Below are 18,388 nucleotides of genomic sequence, written 5' to 3' on the forward strand. Positions count from 1 at the left end.
CACCTCACACCTGTCAGAATGGCTGTTAATGAGAAGGACCACAAATAACAAATGTTGGAGAGGATGTGGGGAAGAAGGAACCCTAGCACACTGTTGGTGGGAATGTAAATTGGTATGGAGGTCCCTCAGAAAACTAAAAATAGAACTACCATATGATCCAACTAGAGAAAGCCCGCGCACAGCAACAAAGACCCAACGCAGCCAAAAAATAGATAAATTAATTAAAAATTTAAAAAAAGAAAAAATATGGCAAGAATAATGCAAGGAACTGCCATGTATCTTTTACTCGTATTTAGCACCTGTTTGCCTCATTTGCTTTTGCCATATAAATGCATACTTTTTTTCTCACTCATTTTAAGGGTTAGTTTGAGATTTTGTGCTAAATTTACTCCTAATAATTGTGTGTTTCCGAAGAAAAAGGAAATCATCTAGTGCATAACCACAGTGCAGTATTAAAAATTATTATCTGACCCATAGGTTTTCATATTTCATCACTTGTTTCAATAATGTCCTTTATGGCACTTTCCCCACCCCTGAATCAATCTAGGACTACATGTTGCATTTAATTGTCATGTCTCATTAATCTCCTTTATTCTGAAACAATTCCTTAGCCTTCATCTTTCCTGACATTGTTATTTTGAAGAGTATATCATTTTGTAGAATATTTTTGAATTTGGGTTTGTGTGATGTTTCCTTGGGATTAGATTTGAATTATGCATTTTTGGCAATATTACTAGAGAGTGATATGTTCTTGACATATCTCATCAGGAGGCACTTGACACATCTGTCCCTATATTGTGATATTAGCTTTGATCCCTTAGTATGATGGTGCCTCTGTACTGTGCAATGACGTCCCCTCCCTCCATAGCAATTAATAAATATTTCTGGAGAGAGAGTATGTGTTTGAGCATTCTTTTTTTTTAATTGAGATATAGTTGATTTATAATGTTAGGTGTACAGCATAGTGATTCAAAATTTTTATACATTATACTCCATTTAAAGTTATTATAAAATATTGGCTAAGTTCTCTGTGCTATACAATATATCCTTGTTGCTTATTTATTTTTTATACATAGTAGTTTGTACCTGTTAATCCCATACCTCTATCTTGTTCCCTCTCTTCCCCCTTCCCACTAGCAACCACTCGTTTGTTCTCTATATCTATGAGACTGTTTCTGGTTTGTTATATTCATTTGTTTGTTTTATTTCTTATATTCTACATGTAAGTGATAACATACAGTATTTGTCTTTCTCTGACTTATTTCACTAAGCATAATACCCTCTAGGTCCATCCATGTTGTTGCAAATGGCAGAATTTCATTCTTTTTTATGGCTGAGTAATATTCCGGGGTGTGTGTGTATATGTATCACATCTTCTTTATTCATTCATCTGTTGTTGGACACTTAGGTTGCTTCCATATCTTGGCTATTGTAAATAGTGCTACTATGAGCATTGGGGTGCATGTATCTTTTTGACTTAGTGTTTTCGTTTTCTTTGGATGTATACCCAGGGGTGGAATTGCTGGATGATATGGTAGTTCTATTTTTAGTTTTTTGAGGGCCCTCCATACTGTTTTCCATAGTGGCTGTACCAATTTACATTCCCACCAGCAGTGTGCTAGGGTTCCCTTTCTCCATATCCTCTCCAACATTTATTTGTGGTCCTCTTGATGGTAGCCATTCTGACAGGTGTGAGGTGATATCTCATTTTTGTTTTGACTGAATTTCTGTGATAATTAGTGATGTTGAGCACCTTTTCATGTGCCTGTTGACTTTGTATGAACATTCGTGATGGGAAAAGTTACAGAAAAACTTGTTTCATACTTGGTGAAGAGGCTTCAGATGATGCCCTCTGATGATAAGGAATTCAGTGGGAATATTTGAGATTTTTATCTTTAAAGTGGCAATAGTTGCTTTAGAATTAGAGAAAGTTTTTGTTAAAAGCCCTAAAAATTCCCTTAATCAGACAGTCTGAGGTGGGATTATTATAGAAATGGCTTTCAGGCCCTTTGTATAACTTCGCACCCATTGTTTCTTTACAGTCTGGGGGAGATCTCTTTAATAGTCAGAGAGCCACTCAGCTCTGCCTCTTCTTTCCCACATCAAATAAATGGACCATCATGGTTAAAATCAGGTTTCTTTATTGAAGCTAGTTTTTTTTAAGTGAAGTGGTAGACATAATAAGCAGCTTGAGACTTGGTTGTGGGCTGCTGAGTCATCTTGTGTTAGGTCTGCCTCGGAATTTTTGTTGAAGAAGATGAGGTCAAGTGGTGGTAGAAATTAAGTAATAGTGGCAGTGGGTTTGCCTTGGCTGGAGGTAGGGCTAGAATCACAAACTAAGAAGCTAGTTTACCTTTCTCCTAATAATTTTTGTATCTGAGTGCCCTGCTGTCTCAGCTTCTTTGCATATTGACCCTAGAAAGCAGTGTTCTAATCAGGGTGGTGCTAGGATTAGGGTATGTTGTTACATTTTCCTAGTTCACTTCAAGCCTTAAATATAGCTTAAATTCTTTCCAGAAGGATACAGAAGACTCAATTTAAGGCAGATACAACACCAGTTTATTTTTTTTAATGAGGCTTTAGGAGCTTTATGTGTTGTTCTGAGTTGGTACATTTGGGTGACTCTTAGAAGTAATGTATTTTATTTTAATTGAAAGAAGTAATGTATTTTGACTACGCTTGGTTTGGCATTTTATTTTTTAATCTTTGAGGAGATCAGTAAAGTACGGTGCCAGTCTACACAATCTTATTTCAAAAAAGAATCCTAAATGAAGTATTGTTTTTAACTATTTTAGGCCAACAAGCAGAAAGCTTCAGCTCGTAACCTGTTTCTCACCAATAGCCGCAAGGTACGATTATATTTCCCATTTTATGTTTTGCTGGAATGTGTTCTTATTATTTAGATCTATGGTTGCTGCTCTTGTCTCCTGTGACCTGTTGATACTTAATCTAATAGTACTTAAGAGAGTTTCTAAATGTTCTCAATCTATTTTTTTAACATCTTTATTGGCGTATAATTGCTTTACAATGTTGTGTTAGTTTCTGCAGTATAACAAAGTGAATCAGCTATACATATACATATATCCCCATATCCCCTCCCTCTTGCGTCTCCCTCCCACCCTCCTTATCCCACCCCCTACGTGGTCACAAAGCACCGAGCTGATCTCCCTGTGCGATGCAGCTGCTTCCCACTAGCTATCTCTTTTACATTTGGTAGTGTATATATGTCAGTGCTACTCTCACTTCGTCCTAGCTTACCTTTCCCCCGCCCCGTGTCCTCAAGTCCATTCTATACGTCTGCGTCTTTTTTTTTTTTTTAAACATCTTTATTAGAGTATAATTGCTTTACAATGGTGTGTCAGTTTCTGCTTTATAACAAAGTGGATCAGTTATACATATACATATGTCTCCATATCTCTTCCCTCTTGCATCTCCCTCCCTCCCACCCTTACTATCCCACCCCTCTAGGTGGTGACGTCTGCGTCTTTATTCCTGTCCTGCCCCTAGGTTCGTTAGAACCTTTTTTATTTTTTTTTTTAGATTCCATATATATGTGTTAGCATATGGTATTTGTTTCTCTCTTTCTGACTTACTTCACTCTGTATGACAGACTCTAGGTCCATCCACCTCACTACAAATAACTCAATTTCGTTTCTTTTTCAATCTATTTTAAAAATAAAATTGCTCTTCCTCGCATTTCTGTTTTTCAAATTTTTTGGGGTAAGACCATAGCCTACTGTTAATTCCTTGGGCAGATCATGCAGTCATCCTGTGCTCAGTCTCTTCATCTAAGAAATGATGGTGTTAATACTTTCCCTTAGAGGGAATTAACGCAACTTTCTTTGGGTATTGTGAGAATTAGATGAGGTAACCTTACTAGTTGTGTTTCCCTGGGCTAGTTACTCATCCTCATTTCCTCATCTATATATAAAATATCAACTTCATAGGGTTTTTGTGGAGAATGAATTAGTTTAATATATGTTAAGCTTAGAATGGTGCCTAGCATATAATAAACACTGACAGCTATTATTATTATTAAAAAAAATTTTTTGGCCACGCCACACGGCTTGTGGGATTTTAGTTCCCCAACCAAGGATTGAACCCCCAGGCCCTTAGCAGTGAGTATGCAAAGCCCTAACCACTAGACCGCCAGGGAATTCCTGAAAGCTTTTATTATTAATGTGTATGATAATATTTCAAAACTTCCCAAAACATCTTAGGTTATTACACTTTTTTTTCATCTTCTCAGGCAATGTGTCTGCAGATTTCTCATCCCTGATATTACTTTGTGGCCTGGGACTGGCTCACAGGACTGTATAGAGACGTTAATCAGATTAGGGAGAAAGAGATGTGGCCATAGGAGGACTGTATGCCCTGAACAGGTTGAGGGATGCTGTGGTTTACAGTCCAGGGAGAACTGGCCCCGGTGTTGGTCCTCCTCCATCGTGATAACGTTGTCACTTGCAGCTCGCCCACCAATGCATGAAGGAGGTGCGTCGAGCTGCCTTGCAGGCCCAGAAAAACTGTAAGGAGACCTTACCTCGTGCTCGCCGCCTCACCAAGGAAATGCTTCTATACTGGAAGAAGTATGAGAAGGTGGAGAAGGAACACCGCAAACGTGCAGAGAAGGAAGCCTTGGAGCAGCGGAAGTTGGATGAAGAAATGCGGGAGGTAGGGCAATAGCATGAAATTTTGAAAACCATAATTGCTGCAGCCATATTAAGAGATGGGTTAGCATTTCATAAGTTATAAATCTAACCAATGAAATGGTTGAAAAAATATTTTAAGACATAACTTTGAGTATAGTGATTTTAGTCCAGTAAATCAGTTCTGTTTCTATTCTTTTAGTAAGGCCCTCTCCCTGGCCTTCACCTCTCTTCTATGCTCATTTCCTCTCTTCTTTTTTTTTTTTTTTTAATTTTATTTATTTTTGGCTGTGTTGGGTCTTCGTTGCTGAACGTGGGCTTTCTCTAGTTGCGGCAAGTGGGGGCCACTCTTCGTTGGGGTGCGTGGGCTTCTCATTGCAGTGGCTTCTCTTGTTGCAGAGCACGGGCTCTACGTGTGCGAGCTTCAGTAGTTGTGGCGCACGGGCTTTGTTGCTCCGCGGCATGTGGGATCTTCCCAGACCAGGGCTCGAACGTGTGTCCCCTGCATTGGCAGGCGGATTCGTAACCACTGCGCCACCAGGGAAGTTCCCATTTCCTCTATTCTTTGTAGCCTTATTCTTTTGAATATTTCTGGAGGACACCCTTCCCCAGCCTCCCCCCACAAAAAAAATAAAAGGAATGAAAGAAAAAACAGCTTAGAGCTTATCTGGGCTTGGTTCCAGATGCTGGCTATAATTTCGATTTGTTGGAAGATGAGGGCTGGTTGCCAAATTTAGGGCCAGATAGGGACAATGGACAGCTAGCTCAGTTTTCTGAGACACCCCCCCCCCTCCCCACCCGCTGCCGCCTAGTTTTCTGTTTTAACTTGCAGTCAGTTCTCTTGCTAAGCTTGATATCAGCTGAGAGTATTATTCAGGGAAGCAAGAGGAGAGATTAAGAGGACAGAGATATGTTGCCATTGGTAAGCCCATTGGGATGAGTGGAAGGACAGTTGAGGTCTGGAGAAGGAAGGCAATCAGAGGATTGAATGTTTTTTTTCGGGTATAGGTAGTACTCCTGTCAAAGCAGAGCCGTGGAGACTCTTGAGTTCTTGGTCTTCCCTCCTGTCTCATGCCTTTGAGGGGGAATATGGATTTTGCCCAGTTCTCTTAAGTCCCTGGGTGACTTATTTCTTTGCATGGAAGATAAACATATTATTGAGTTAGTAAACTTTTGATGCTAATGGAAATATTTGCTCACTGAGTTTAGAGGCATTTGAGTTAGTCACAGATCTTGAAGTTTTGAAACTGACTTGGCTTATGATCTAGGTTTGTGAGACATTCTCTCAATTATGTTGATAGCTAACTGATGAGACTTTCATCTGTGATTATGTTGACTTATGTGTCTTTTTCTCTGAATTTTTTTTTTAAGTTAATTTATTTATTTATTTTTACATTGATTTTTGGCTGTGTTGGGTCTTTGTTTCTGTGCGAGGGCTTTCTCTAGTTGCGGCGAGCGGGGGCCACTCTTCATCGCGGTGCGTGGGCCTCTCACTATCGCGGCCTCTCTTGTTGCGGAGCACAGGCTCCAGATGCGCAGGCTCAATAGTTGTGGCTCACGGGCCTAGTTGCTCCGCGGCATGTGGGATCTTCCCAGACCAGGGCTCGAGCCCATGTCCCCTGCATTGGCAGACAGATTCTCAACCACTGCGCCACCAGGGAAGCCCTGAATTTTTGAATTAAGACATTTTTGATGTATCCTTGTTCCCTTAATTTGCCTTCTTCATTTAGACACATAGTAGTTGACTTCCTTAAGGTTAAAGGAAATGTTACTTTTTATGGTTTAATTTAGAAAGGTTTTCTTTTAATTTTTGGCCGTACCGCGCCTTTTGCGGTATCTTAGTTCCCCCACCAGGGAATGAACCCGTGCCCCCTGCAGTGGAAGCACGGAGTCTCAACCACTGGACCACCAGGGAAGTTCCAAGAAAGGTTTTCTTGTCAGTACTTTAGCTTTAGAACATGAACATCTGTATCCTTTATGAAAATAAATCAGTTTTCTCTCAAACTTCCAGATTTTTTTTTCTAATCTGAATTTGGCTAAAGTGTTATAAAACCTTAAGGAGAAAGCCTAGTTTTGTGTAGCATACTTTGGGACTTATGTCCTTCCTGGCCATGTTCCTTATTTTATTGTTGTTTTTCTTTTGTGGAGGTGGATCAAAGATAAATCAAGTATACTTCATATGAATTTTATTATAAAATAGTTCATGCAGAATAATGATTCTTTGATTTGATATTTATTGTGTATGCTGTTATTTCATATAATTCAGTCTTTTGGATCATTTGCTTACTCATTTTATTGTTTATCTTGAAGAATGATTTTTACTGACATAATGATTATTTTCCTTACTAGGTTATTTCAGAGGCACTTTGAATTTAGCTTTCTCATACTTTAAAAAAAGGTATATGTGTTTGTGATTTTGTATTTGGTCTATATTCATGTTTTATAGCTATCATTATCACAGATGAACAGTAGGCTGTTTTGGGGAACATTTTCTTTTTTTCATGGGCTTCTTATTCTCAGATACCTCCTGCATTGACTTTCAGAATAATTTATAGCTCTTCATCACTTATTTTGCCTTTTGGTGTTAAAGAAGAGTTTTGGACACATTTATGTTTTTAAAAATAATAAAGCTGTACACGTGTATTTATCACCCAAGTTATTAAGTAAAGCATGTTGTTTGAATTTAGTTGGTATCTCAGTGCCATTAAAGAAAAGTAATATAGTAAAGAAATAAGCATTTTAGACAGACACCTAGTGGAAAAAAGATTTTATTTTGTAAAGGAGAGCAAAACGTAGGTTATTATTAGGCTACAAATAAAGATTATTCCTTGCTTTTAGTACCACTGACTTAGTTATAATAAAATTTGTTCATTAGCAATTTTTACCTTTCTAAAGGTAAAGAATTTGTAAAGGAATTGTTTGCAAACTATGTATAAGTTTAGTGAATTCTGTTGACTACCCTTGTATGTGATTGGTGATTTGACTCTTTTCACTTTCATCTTTTTTCCCCTTTAGGCCAAGAGGCAGCAGCGAAAACTGAACTTCCTCATCACCCAGACAGAGTTGTATGCCCATTTCATGAGTCGCAAACGAGACATGGGTCACGATGGGATCCAGGAAGAAATCTTAAGGAAACTGGAAGATAGTTCTACACAGAGACAAATTGACATTGGCGGAGGGGTGGTAGTTAACATCACACAGGAGGATTATGGTGAGTCCTGAATCAGGAGTGGGAGGAAGGAGATACCCAAAATTTTTTCATATCTCAGGCTATACTCATCATTAATTCTTGCAAGTTTTGTCTTGATTGATAGGTAATATTGATCAAAAGGGGGATTTATTTTATTGGAGTAGGGAAAGTGTGAATGTTTGTATAAAATAAGCATATAAAAAACTTTTATTAAAGAATTTGAAAAGGAAACGGTGTGGTTATATGATCTTGCAAATTTGGGAATATTTTGTGTGTTGATTTGTTAGTAGAAATAAAAGGTATTGTATCAGAAGAATTCAGTGAACATATCTAATTAGAGAAAATCATCTCTCACGTAACAGGATTCTTGGTGATGTGAGTAAAGTATGAGAAGAGACTGTTTTGGTATTTTTGTGACCACACAGAGAGGGAGGAATTGGGGTAAAGTTTGAGAGGAAGTTCACAGAATAGTGGTCAAGATCATGTTGAGTAAGAATAAGAGAAAATGAGAGTGCTTCAGATTATGTTGGGATTTACACAGTCTCTGTTTCTTCTTTTGGAATAGTTTCACCCGGTATAAATATATTACAATTTTGAATCCTCATTGTCTTGCTTTTCCCGGCTTCGACATTGCTTCGTGCAAGAAACGCAGGATTGGGAGACTGGGGCTCAGTCTCCTGGTGGCTTTTGTGAGCTGGCTTTGGCTCCTAGAGACCATGGCAGCCCTCTGCCTCCATTGCCACTTCCAGGTCCTTACCTCTGTCAAATAATTTGAGCCTTTCTTCTCCCTCACCCTCTGTGAACTTAGGGATAAATAGAATGTGGGCGTCAGGGATCCACATATGCTAGTATAAATTGCATCCTTAAAGGAGATCAGTTAATGAGGTGTTATAATCTACACATTTCCCTTTTCAGATAGTAACCATTTCAAAGCCCAGGCCCTGAAGAATGCTGAAAATGCTTACCATATTCATCAGGCTCGGGTGAGTCTTAAAAATGAAATGTTGGGCCCTGGAAATACAACTTTTTACTTAGGTGGTCTTCCTTTAATCTTAATCGTATTTTCAGTTAAAAACATTAATGGATGTGTACGTGTGTATGTGACTGCATTGGGGGGGGGTGTCTCTATTTACTTTAGAGTAATAGAGGAATACCTGAGGAAAGATGGGAAACGAGCATTCACTTGTCTGAGCTTTAAGAATGTGTTGATTGACGCTAAGACAGTTTGTCTATTTTTTTTCTTCTGTCCCCCCTGGTAATCATGGGTAATACAGAATGAAGTGCATCATGGTTGTTTAGTGAAAAAGTCCACACTGTTGCTTGTTAAGAAAGTGATATCCTGTGTTAAAACTGCTAAGTTAGCACCTTCTTTCACTTTAGTAATAACTTGCTTATTCATGATATAGTGACATTTAATGAAATCAGAAAGAAACTGCAGTTAGATCAAATTAAGTAAGGAAAATACAGTTTAATATACTGCATAGAAGCCCCTGTGTAACTTTGACAGGGTCCAAGTCAAGGATAGAGACAAACTCAACCTATTCCTCACCAACCCCAACCAAACAGGTTTTATATCAAATCTTTAATAAATTCATTGATGAAGCAAGTAATTGTGTGATATGGCTTAGTGCCTGTCTATCAAAAGCGTATTCTCAATATAATTGTTAAAATAATTTTAAAATATTAGTAATATACTTTAATGTACGCTTGACCCTTGAGTAACTCTGGGAGTTAGGGGTGCCGACCTACCCTGCAGTCAAAAATCTTTGTATGACTTTACAGTCAGCCCTCCATACCTATGGATCCACATCCACAGATCCAACCAACCACAGGATCAAGTAGTACTCTTGCACATACTTAGTGAAAAAACTTCATATATCAGTTGACCCACACAGTTCAAACCCATGTTGTTCAAGAGTCAAGTGTATTATGCTTACATGTAATATATTACATTATATTATCAGAAAGTTTGTTCCAACTAGCACAAGTTAGATATATTGGCATTATGAATTTTATTTGAATTTAATTATTTTCCTCTTACATATTTCTTCTAATATATTTTTATTTTCCAGACAAGGTCATTCGATGAAGATGCAAAAGAAAGTCGAGCAGCTGCCCTACGGGCAGCAAACAAGTCTGGCACTGGGTTTGGGGAGAGTTATAGCCTGGCAAACCCATCTATCCGGGCTGGTGAGGATATTCCACAGCCTACAATTTTTAATGGCAAATTAAAAGGTTATCAGCTGAAAGGCATGAATTGGTTGGCAAATCTCTATGAACAGGTGAATTTTAGAACTATGTCATACCCACTCTGTTTTGTTATCTGTTTTCCTAAAGTCGTTGGTTCAGTGTATTGTGAAATGAGCACAAGATAATGTTTTAGATTTCATCCTTTTAAAAAAGCTTTATCGTTTGACAAGAATCAGAAAGATGTCTCTATATTTCTAACCTGGAGATTTTATTGGGGATTATTTGTATCATGTATAAAGTTTGTCTTAAGTGGTCTTAGTAATAAACCTGATTGCATTTGTACCTGGATTAGATTAGCTGAAAAACTGGCTTTGGCGTGTTTGTCTCATGATTCAGAGTTGTAGCTGTGGAATTGGCAAAAGGAATCATTACAGTAGTAATAGTGCTGAAGCTGGGTATCTCTAGTCACTTTCCTTTGAACAAGTCTGACATTTTGGGTAGTTCTTTTTGGCAGTAAGTTGAACCCTGTGTAATGCAATGTGAGAGGTGTTGACTATGTGTATTTTTTTTCCAGGGTATTAATGGCATTCTTGCCGATGAAATGGGACTTGGTAAGACAGTACAGAGCATTGCCCTCCTTGCCCATCTGGCTGAGGTGGGTAGATGCATGCAGTCTTTTCATCTTCCTCTCTCTCCATCCTAGGGTCATTTTCTAGTGAGAATCAGCCATTATCAAGCAGTACGCTAGACTCTGTAGCATACCAAGACAGTAGGACTTGCTCCTTGCCTTCAAGGCCTTTACAGGGTGATACAGTGTGGTGAAACATTCTGGTTTTCAAGAAGACTAGGACAGCTTCTAAGCATGTGTGTTTTCATTCCCTATCTCCCACTTCTGTAGAGAACCACCATTGTAGTGGCAAAAACACTGTAGTTAGTTAGATCAGAAGACCTTGTTTCACGTGTCAGCTCTGTGCTTACTAGCAGTGTAAACTTGGACAATTCACTTAGCCTCTTTTGACCTGACTTCACTTTAACTCTGTGAGGTTTAGTTTCCACTTCTGCAAAGTGGGGATAATATCTACCTTACAGGAAATTTGTGAGAATTAAGTGAGAAGAAATGCGTGAAAGCATTTTGAAAAATGCAGAAAACTCTATACCAATTAAATAATAGTAAAATAGTTGTGATCATCTAGTATAAGGAAAAGCAACACATACAAGTCAGTATGTCATAAGTGCTTTGTGAATGATATAAACTAGGACCTGTAAGGGCGGGTGGGGAGTAATTGCTTGGTATTTTTTTCTCAAGGTGTGTGCGAGCAACTTCCTAGCCTGTGTTATTATTAACATAGAATATTATTTTTCTTAACATAGGATATTATCATTGAGTGTGCAGGTATGGGAGATAGGAACCATTTCTCTTGTTATAATGCATCTCCTATTCTTAAACTCCTCTTGTCGTTAATTATAATTTTGAATTAAATTTCTTCAGTTTTCCTGCAGTTGGCTGACCCAGTTTTTCTGTTTCAGAGAGAGAACATTTGGGGACCTTTCTTAATAATTTCACCTGCTTCTACACTTAACAATTGGCACCAGGAGTTTACTAGATTTGTTCCTAAATTTAAGGTAAAAATCAACAAAATTCTCTTGCTTTTTAAAATAAACTTTCTGACTCCTTTTTTGCTGCCTTACCTAATTGCTCATAATAGCTTTTAATTTCTTACATTTTTTTCAAAATAACCTTGCATACATTTCCTATCAAAGTTACTGATGGGAGCAGTAAGAGAGCATATTACATCCTTATGTTTTATGAGAAAGCCAAAGTCCAGTTTGAGTGATTTGCTGCATTGACCACATGAATTGTAGCTCCTGGTTGTACTGCCATAATAGAAAATGTCTACCTTGCTGGCTTAATATAGGTTTTGATAAATCAAGGTACATATACTATAATTTATGGCATTGTTGTCCACACTCCCCGCCCCCCCCAGATGTAGTCATAGATTATCTATTTTCTTGACACTCCAAAGCCAGCTCTTCAGTCTTGGTCCAGATTATAATGTCTAAGGTAGATAATGTGAAAGTTGCATTTAATTAATTCAGAGGAAAAGAATTGAGATTTAGGTAGGATGTGATCAGCAGGGAAATATGCTGCATCAAGTATGGACAAGATTTAAATAGGGGTTTAATTATGCAGAGTTGTTGAGATGTAAGAAAGAATGGATAGGATTTTTTGTTATTTGCAAGTAAAAAGAAGGAAATGAGTTAAATATTTGTTTTGTCCCTAAAGGAATATAATGATAATGAAGTTGCATGGTAAGAAGGATTTTTTGGAGATATGTATCAAGAGATATTGACATGATCTCTGATCTTGGGTCTCCATAATAATCATGGGTTCCATGCAATTTAAGAGGTCATGGGAGGTGTTTTTCTGGCTTATACTTTATAAGGAATAGGGACGTGTCTGGGATATTCCACTTTGGGACACCTTTGTGTTTGTGGCCCCACCTTTGCGGCTGAATTAATAGACTTAGGAACTGTTTACAAGGCACATTAGGTATATGGCTTTTAGCTTGGCTGACTCATTCTTAACTTTCTAAGGAGGTGAGGTTGTTCTAAGGCAATTTATTGAATATTTTCTCTAGGGTTTTTTCACATTGAATAAGGAGCTCCTCATCTTTTTTCTGCTTTCTTGTTGTTATTGTCGTTTAGTACATGTCAAACAATTAGGAGCTTGAAAAATTAAGTCTTAAAATTTTCTTCCAAACCACTAAAGTTTTCAATATTTCTTTCACTGGCCGATAGATGGCAATGTAGTACTACTTACGTCATTGGTACCTCTCCTTTGACTTTATACCCATGCCTGAAACTGAGTTTTCATTTACATGTGGAGTTTCCTTTTGAAGCTCTAGTCTAGGGGTCAGTAAAATATGGCCTGTGGGCCAGTTGAAAGTGTACAATTCAGTAGTATTAAGTACATTTACAGTGTGGTACAATAATCACTGCTATCTTATTGCAGAATTTTATCATACAAAACCGAAATCTCCTTCCCATTAAGCAGTCACTCCCTATTCCCTTTCCCTCTTGCCCCTGGCTACCACAGATCTGCTTTATGTCTCTGTGGATTTGCTTATTCTGAATATTTTGTATACCTGGAATGTGCCCTTTTATGTCTGGCTGCTTCTTTTCCCTTAGTAGGTTTTTCAAGGTTCATCATGTAACATGTATCAGCACTTCATTCCTTTTATGACTGAATAATATTTCAGTCATAATATATAATATTATAGTGAATAATATTTCATTATCTGGGTATACTGTATTTTGTTTATCCATTCATCTGTTGATGGGTATTTTGGTTGTTCCTTTTGGCTATTGTTAATAGTGCTGCTATAAACATTCATGTACAGGTTTTTGTTTGAACACCTGTCCTGTTTTCAGTTCTTTTGGGTATATACCTAGGAGTGGAATTGCTAAGTCACTTTATATTTAACTTACTGAGGAATCCACCACGTGTTCTTTTGTGCAGCTTATGAGCTAAGAATAGTTTTTACTTTTTTAAATTGTTGATTAAAAAAGAATATTTCGTAGCAAATGATATATGAAATTTAAATAAATGTGTATTGGAATACAGCCACACCTTTGATTATTTATTATTTATGGCTGCATTCACAGTACAACAGCACAGTTGAGTAGTTGTGGCAGAGACTGTGTGGCCTACAAAGCTAAAATTACTTACTATCTGGCCATTTATAGAAAAAGTTTGATGACCTCTGCTCTGTTGATTCATTGTTTCTATTACCATTACTCCTTTAAATTGTCAGAAATGTATTTGCTTCCCTGTAGAACATAGTTAGAAGTAGACTCTGCTCAGGTTTATAGTCTGGTTACATTCAAAAGATACTTACATCTATGATGATAACATCAGAAAGTTCATTTTATTTGGCAGGTATCTGAGTAACACTCATTTTATGGTTCTCATATGATTAGTGCCTCTGACCTCCTCCTTTTCCTCATGAAATAAGATTTACATTTTTTCTCTAGTTAATGTACCACTTTTCATTCCTGAAATTGGCTATTCTGTATGTTTTCTATTTCATTTATTTCTGCTCTGTCTTTTATTATTCTTGTCTACTTTTTTTGTAAACTTTTTTCTTTTTCTGTCATCTTGAGCTTAGATTGTTGATTTTCAGCTTCTTCTAATGTATATTTAAGGGTATTGCTTTCTAAGCATGACTATAGCCATCCAAAGGTTTGATGTGTCACATTTTCATTATCTTACAGTGCAAAATACTGTCAGCTTCTACTGTAAGTTCTTATTTGATTCATGGGTTATTTAAAAGTGTTGTTTTTACTCTCTACACAAAGGATGATTTTCTAGTTATCTTTTTGTTATTTATAGCTTAAATCCACTGATAAGAAAACATGCTTTTTATTATTTTAATCCTTCGAAATTTGTTGCTTTGCTTTCATGGCCCAGCATATGGTCAGTTTTTATAAATGTCCTGTGTGTGTTTGAAAATCATAGTTATTCTGCACTTGTTGAGTACAGTGTTGTATATATGTTGATTAGGTCAAGTTTGTTAACTTGTTCAGCTCTTTTGTATCTTTACCGATTTTTTTGTCTGCCTCTCCTATTACTGACTGAAAGAGGTGTGTTAATATTTACAACAATTATGGATTTATCCATTCTGTTTTCTTCTGTTTTTGCTTTGAGGCTGTGAGATGTATACAAATTTATAATTTTATCTTCCTGGTGAATGAATCTTTTATTATTATGAAATTCCTCCTTTAAGACTTTTGCCTTAAAGTCTATTTTCGCTGATACTAAATAGCTTTCTTTTGGTTAGTATTTGCATGGTATCTTTTTTGTCTTTTTACTTTTAACCATTCTATATCCTTACATTTAAGGTGTATTTCTTGCCTTTTATTTGGAATATCTGTGCTTACTTTTAATGTAATTATTGATATATTGTGTTTAAATTTGCTGCCTTGCTCTTAACTTTCTACTTTTTTTTTTTAATAGGGTTGTTATTGTGTTTATGTTTTTTAGTTTTTACTTTTAAAATATTTATTTATTTATTTGATAGTGCCGGGTCTTTAGTTGCGGCTCACCAGCTCCTTAGTTGCGGCATGCACGTGGGATCTATTTCCCCAACCAGAGATTGAACCCAGGTCCCCTGCATTGGGAGTGCAGAGTCTTAACCACTGTGCCACCAGGGAAGTCCCTGCTTTCTACTTCTTTCACCTGTTCAGCTTTACTTTTTTTTCCTTTTGAATCCTTTTGGATTGATTAGATTTTATCATTCCTTTTTTTTTCTTCCCCTTTTAAACTTGCTAATTATATATTTATTCTGTTATTCAGTAGATACCCAGGAGAATACCACATGCACCCTTAACTTTTTCAAAAGTAATATAAATTAGTACTGTTAATACTTTCCAGACAGTACAAAGACCTTAGTATAGTACTGTAACTACATCCCCCTTCTCTAGACTTACATACTGTTGTTTTTGTATATATTTTGTATTTTAAACCCCAGAAGACATTATTATTTATACATTTAAAACTTACTTAGATTTATTCATATTACTCACATATTCATTGCTCATTGATCTTCATTCCTCCTTGCATATTTGTGCTTCCATTTGGCTGACATTTTTCAAAAGAACAAAGGACATCAAGCTACGGATTCTAGAAGCACTTTGAGCCCCATAACAATAAAAGAATGAAAGTCACACTTAGAAACATCACAGAAAAAGTGCTGAATTTTGTGTTCTTTTGTTTCTCCATGTTTTAGTCCGGATATTTCCTTCTGACTTCTCTTCTAGTTCATTAATTTTCTCTTCAGCTGATTCTATCTGCTGTTAAACTCGTCACTGATTGCTTTTTTTTTTTTTTTAATTAAAAAAAAAATTTTTGTACTTTAAAGATGTTCTGTGTTTTCCAGTTCTACTTCTTATGGTTGTTTTCCTGTATGTTATGTGTCTTTTTTTTCCTCTCTGGCTACTTTTTTTTTTTTTAATAAATTTGTTTTATTTATTTATTTATTTTTGGCTGCGTTGGGTCTTCGTTGCTGCACGCAGGCTCTCTCTAGTTGTGGCGAACAGGGGCTATTCTTCGTTGTGGTGCGCGGGCTTCTCATTGCAGTGGATTCTCCTGTTGCCAAGCACGGGCTCTAGGCACGTGGGCCTCAGTAGTTGTGGCACGCGGGCTCTAGAGTGCAGGCTCGGCAGTTGTGGTGCACTTGCTTAGTTGCTCCGCAGCATGTGAGATCCTCCCGGACCAGGGCTCGAACCCGTGTCCCCTGCATTGGCAGGTGGCTTCTTAGCCACTGCACCACCAGGGAAGCCCTCGTCATTGAATTCTTAATTTTAGTTATTATATTTTTTCAGTTCTAAAAATTCCCTTTGATTCTTTTATAGTTTCTAGTATACCACTGAAATTCTCAATCTTTTAATTCAATGAACAAACTTGCTTTTTTTTTTTTTTGTGGCAGCGTTGGGTCTTCGTTGCTGCACGCAGGCTCTCTCTAGTTGTGGCGAGCAGGGGCTACTCTACATTGCGGTGCATGAGCTTCTCATTGGGTGGCTTCTCTTGCTGCGGAGCACAGGCTCTAGGCACACGGGCTCAGCAGTTGTGGCTCGCGGGCTCTAGAGCGCAGGCTCAGTAGTTGTGGCACATGGGTTTAGTTGCTCCGTGGCATGTGGGATCTTCCCGGATCAGGGCTCAAACCCGTGTCCCCTGCACTGGCAGGCAGATTCTTAACCACTGAGCCACCAGGGAAGCCCAAAACTAGCATTTTTTAAAAAGTCTGTTTCTAAAATTTTCGTTATCTAGATCTCCTGTGGGTTTGTTTCTTTTATCTATATTTCATGTTGGTTTTCAGTTATGTGGTCTAGTCTTTCCATATATCTGATTTTTTTGTTTTGTTTTATTTTTGTTTTAATGCCAGATATTGTATAGGAAAAATTGTAGAGATAATTGTGGGCTCTGGATACTGTTTTCTTCTTCCTGAGAGAGGATTAACGTGTGTTTGGGGTTTTGTTGTGGATTTTTTTGCCTATAGGAATTTTTTTTCTGGGGCAATAATAATCAGTAGGAGGAGTGCTAGTCCAGCACCTAGCGCGGCAGTGACAGTAGAGGAACTGCTATATTCATTCTATTAGGTTTTTAAAAAATCATTCTGAATAATGTATTTGTGATGATACTTTTAAGATTATCACTAGGAAATAATCTGTATGTTGGTCCTTTTTCCAGGTGCTACCATATTGGGGAAATCCTCATGATAGAAAAGTTATCAGGAGGTTCTGGAGTCAGGTAACTTTCAGCTTACTGTACACGCAGGCACACACACATATACGTGTTCACACATATGTGCAGTCATTATTTCTCCAGTTGATTTGAGTAATTTCACTTACATAAAATCTTCTTATATGTTTCTGGACACTAGGCAAGTGTACTTTTTTTCTTTTACAATGCTTTTCCTGTTGTAGACAATCAGCTGGACTTGAAGTCCAGGATTAAGTAAGAACTTTTTTCTTTAATAAGCTGAAGACTAGTTTTTAACAAGGTTTGTGGTTAAGGTAACTACCTTAAAAACAGTTATGCTTTTAATTCACTGCACATCTCCTACATTGGAGAAGTATATCTTTAGAGCTATCTTAAACTTCTTGGCCTTAGAAAATAAATTCCATTCCTCATTGTCTTATTATGACTTGTTAGGTATCTCTTTTCACCCTTGCCCTCTTATGTTTACAGAAGACCCTCTACACTCAGGATGCCCCCTTCCATGTGGTTATCACCAGTTACCAGCTGGTGGTGCAGGATGTAAAGTATTTCCAGCGAGTCAAGTGGCAGTACATGGTATTGGATGAGGCTCAGGCACTCAAGAGTAGTTCCAGGTAACATGAGTAGTAGAAATAAAGTCTGTGGACTGAGGATATATAGATATATAGATATGTGTGTATGATATACACACACATGTGAATGAAGATCAGAGAGATTTCAAAACATGGTATATGGCTTATGGTCTCTGCATAAGCCATATATCTGACCAGAAGGCATAAATTCTCTTTTGCGTTTTCATGGAATATACATATTAATGTTTAGAGTATAAAGATTTTTCTCAACTTTTTTCTCCCTATTCAGTAATTATGGCATTTTAACCGATTTTTGTTCTTCAAGGAAATTTTCTGTGAAGGAACGGTGTCTGCTCTTTGCTTCAGGGATTATTTTAGACAGGAGGTCTTAGTAGGAAGTAGAATGTTACATTATGTGGATTGTTGCTTCTACTGTTTTATGAAAGTTATCCTAGTCCCTGAATGGTTATTAGATGCCCAAGAATCCTTTTATTGGAAGTTACGTGTTTAA

The 18,388-nt window shown here is 37.3% G+C and overlaps 1 protein-coding gene across 4 annotated transcripts in view; it reads left to right on the top strand.

Moving 5' to 3' along the window:
* INO80 (INO80 complex ATPase subunit) overlaps positions 1 to 18,388 on the top strand; it is a 125,897-nt gene that overhangs the window by 38,468 nt on the left and 69,041 nt on the right. For 2 of the 4 annotated variants that reach the window (XM_061180476.1, XM_061180479.1), the window contains exons 8-16: positions 2,796 to 2,849; positions 4,468 to 4,671; positions 7,662 to 7,857; positions 8,752 to 8,819; positions 9,909 to 10,118; positions 10,601 to 10,681; positions 11,554 to 11,649; positions 17,276 to 17,335; positions 17,777 to 17,919. In XM_061180476.1, the coding sequence (XP_061036459.1) occupies positions 2,796 to 2,849; positions 4,468 to 4,671; positions 7,662 to 7,857; positions 8,752 to 8,819; positions 9,909 to 10,118; positions 10,601 to 10,681; positions 11,554 to 11,649; positions 17,276 to 17,335; positions 17,777 to 17,919 (1,112 nt within the window). The remainder of the gene's footprint in view (positions 1 to 2,795; positions 2,850 to 4,467; positions 4,672 to 7,661; positions 7,858 to 8,751; positions 8,820 to 9,908; positions 10,119 to 10,600; positions 10,682 to 11,553; positions 11,650 to 17,275; positions 17,336 to 17,776; positions 17,920 to 18,388) is intronic. The other 2 variants (XM_061180478.1, XM_061180480.1) reach the window with 2 other exon arrangements.

Source organism: Eubalaena glacialis, chromosome 2, assembly GCF_028564815.1.
Source record: "Eubalaena glacialis isolate mEubGla1 chromosome 2, mEubGla1.1.hap2.+ XY, whole genome shotgun sequence".
In the NCBI taxonomy this organism is placed as follows: domain Eukaryota; kingdom Metazoa; phylum Chordata; class Mammalia; order Artiodactyla; family Balaenidae; genus Eubalaena; species Eubalaena glacialis.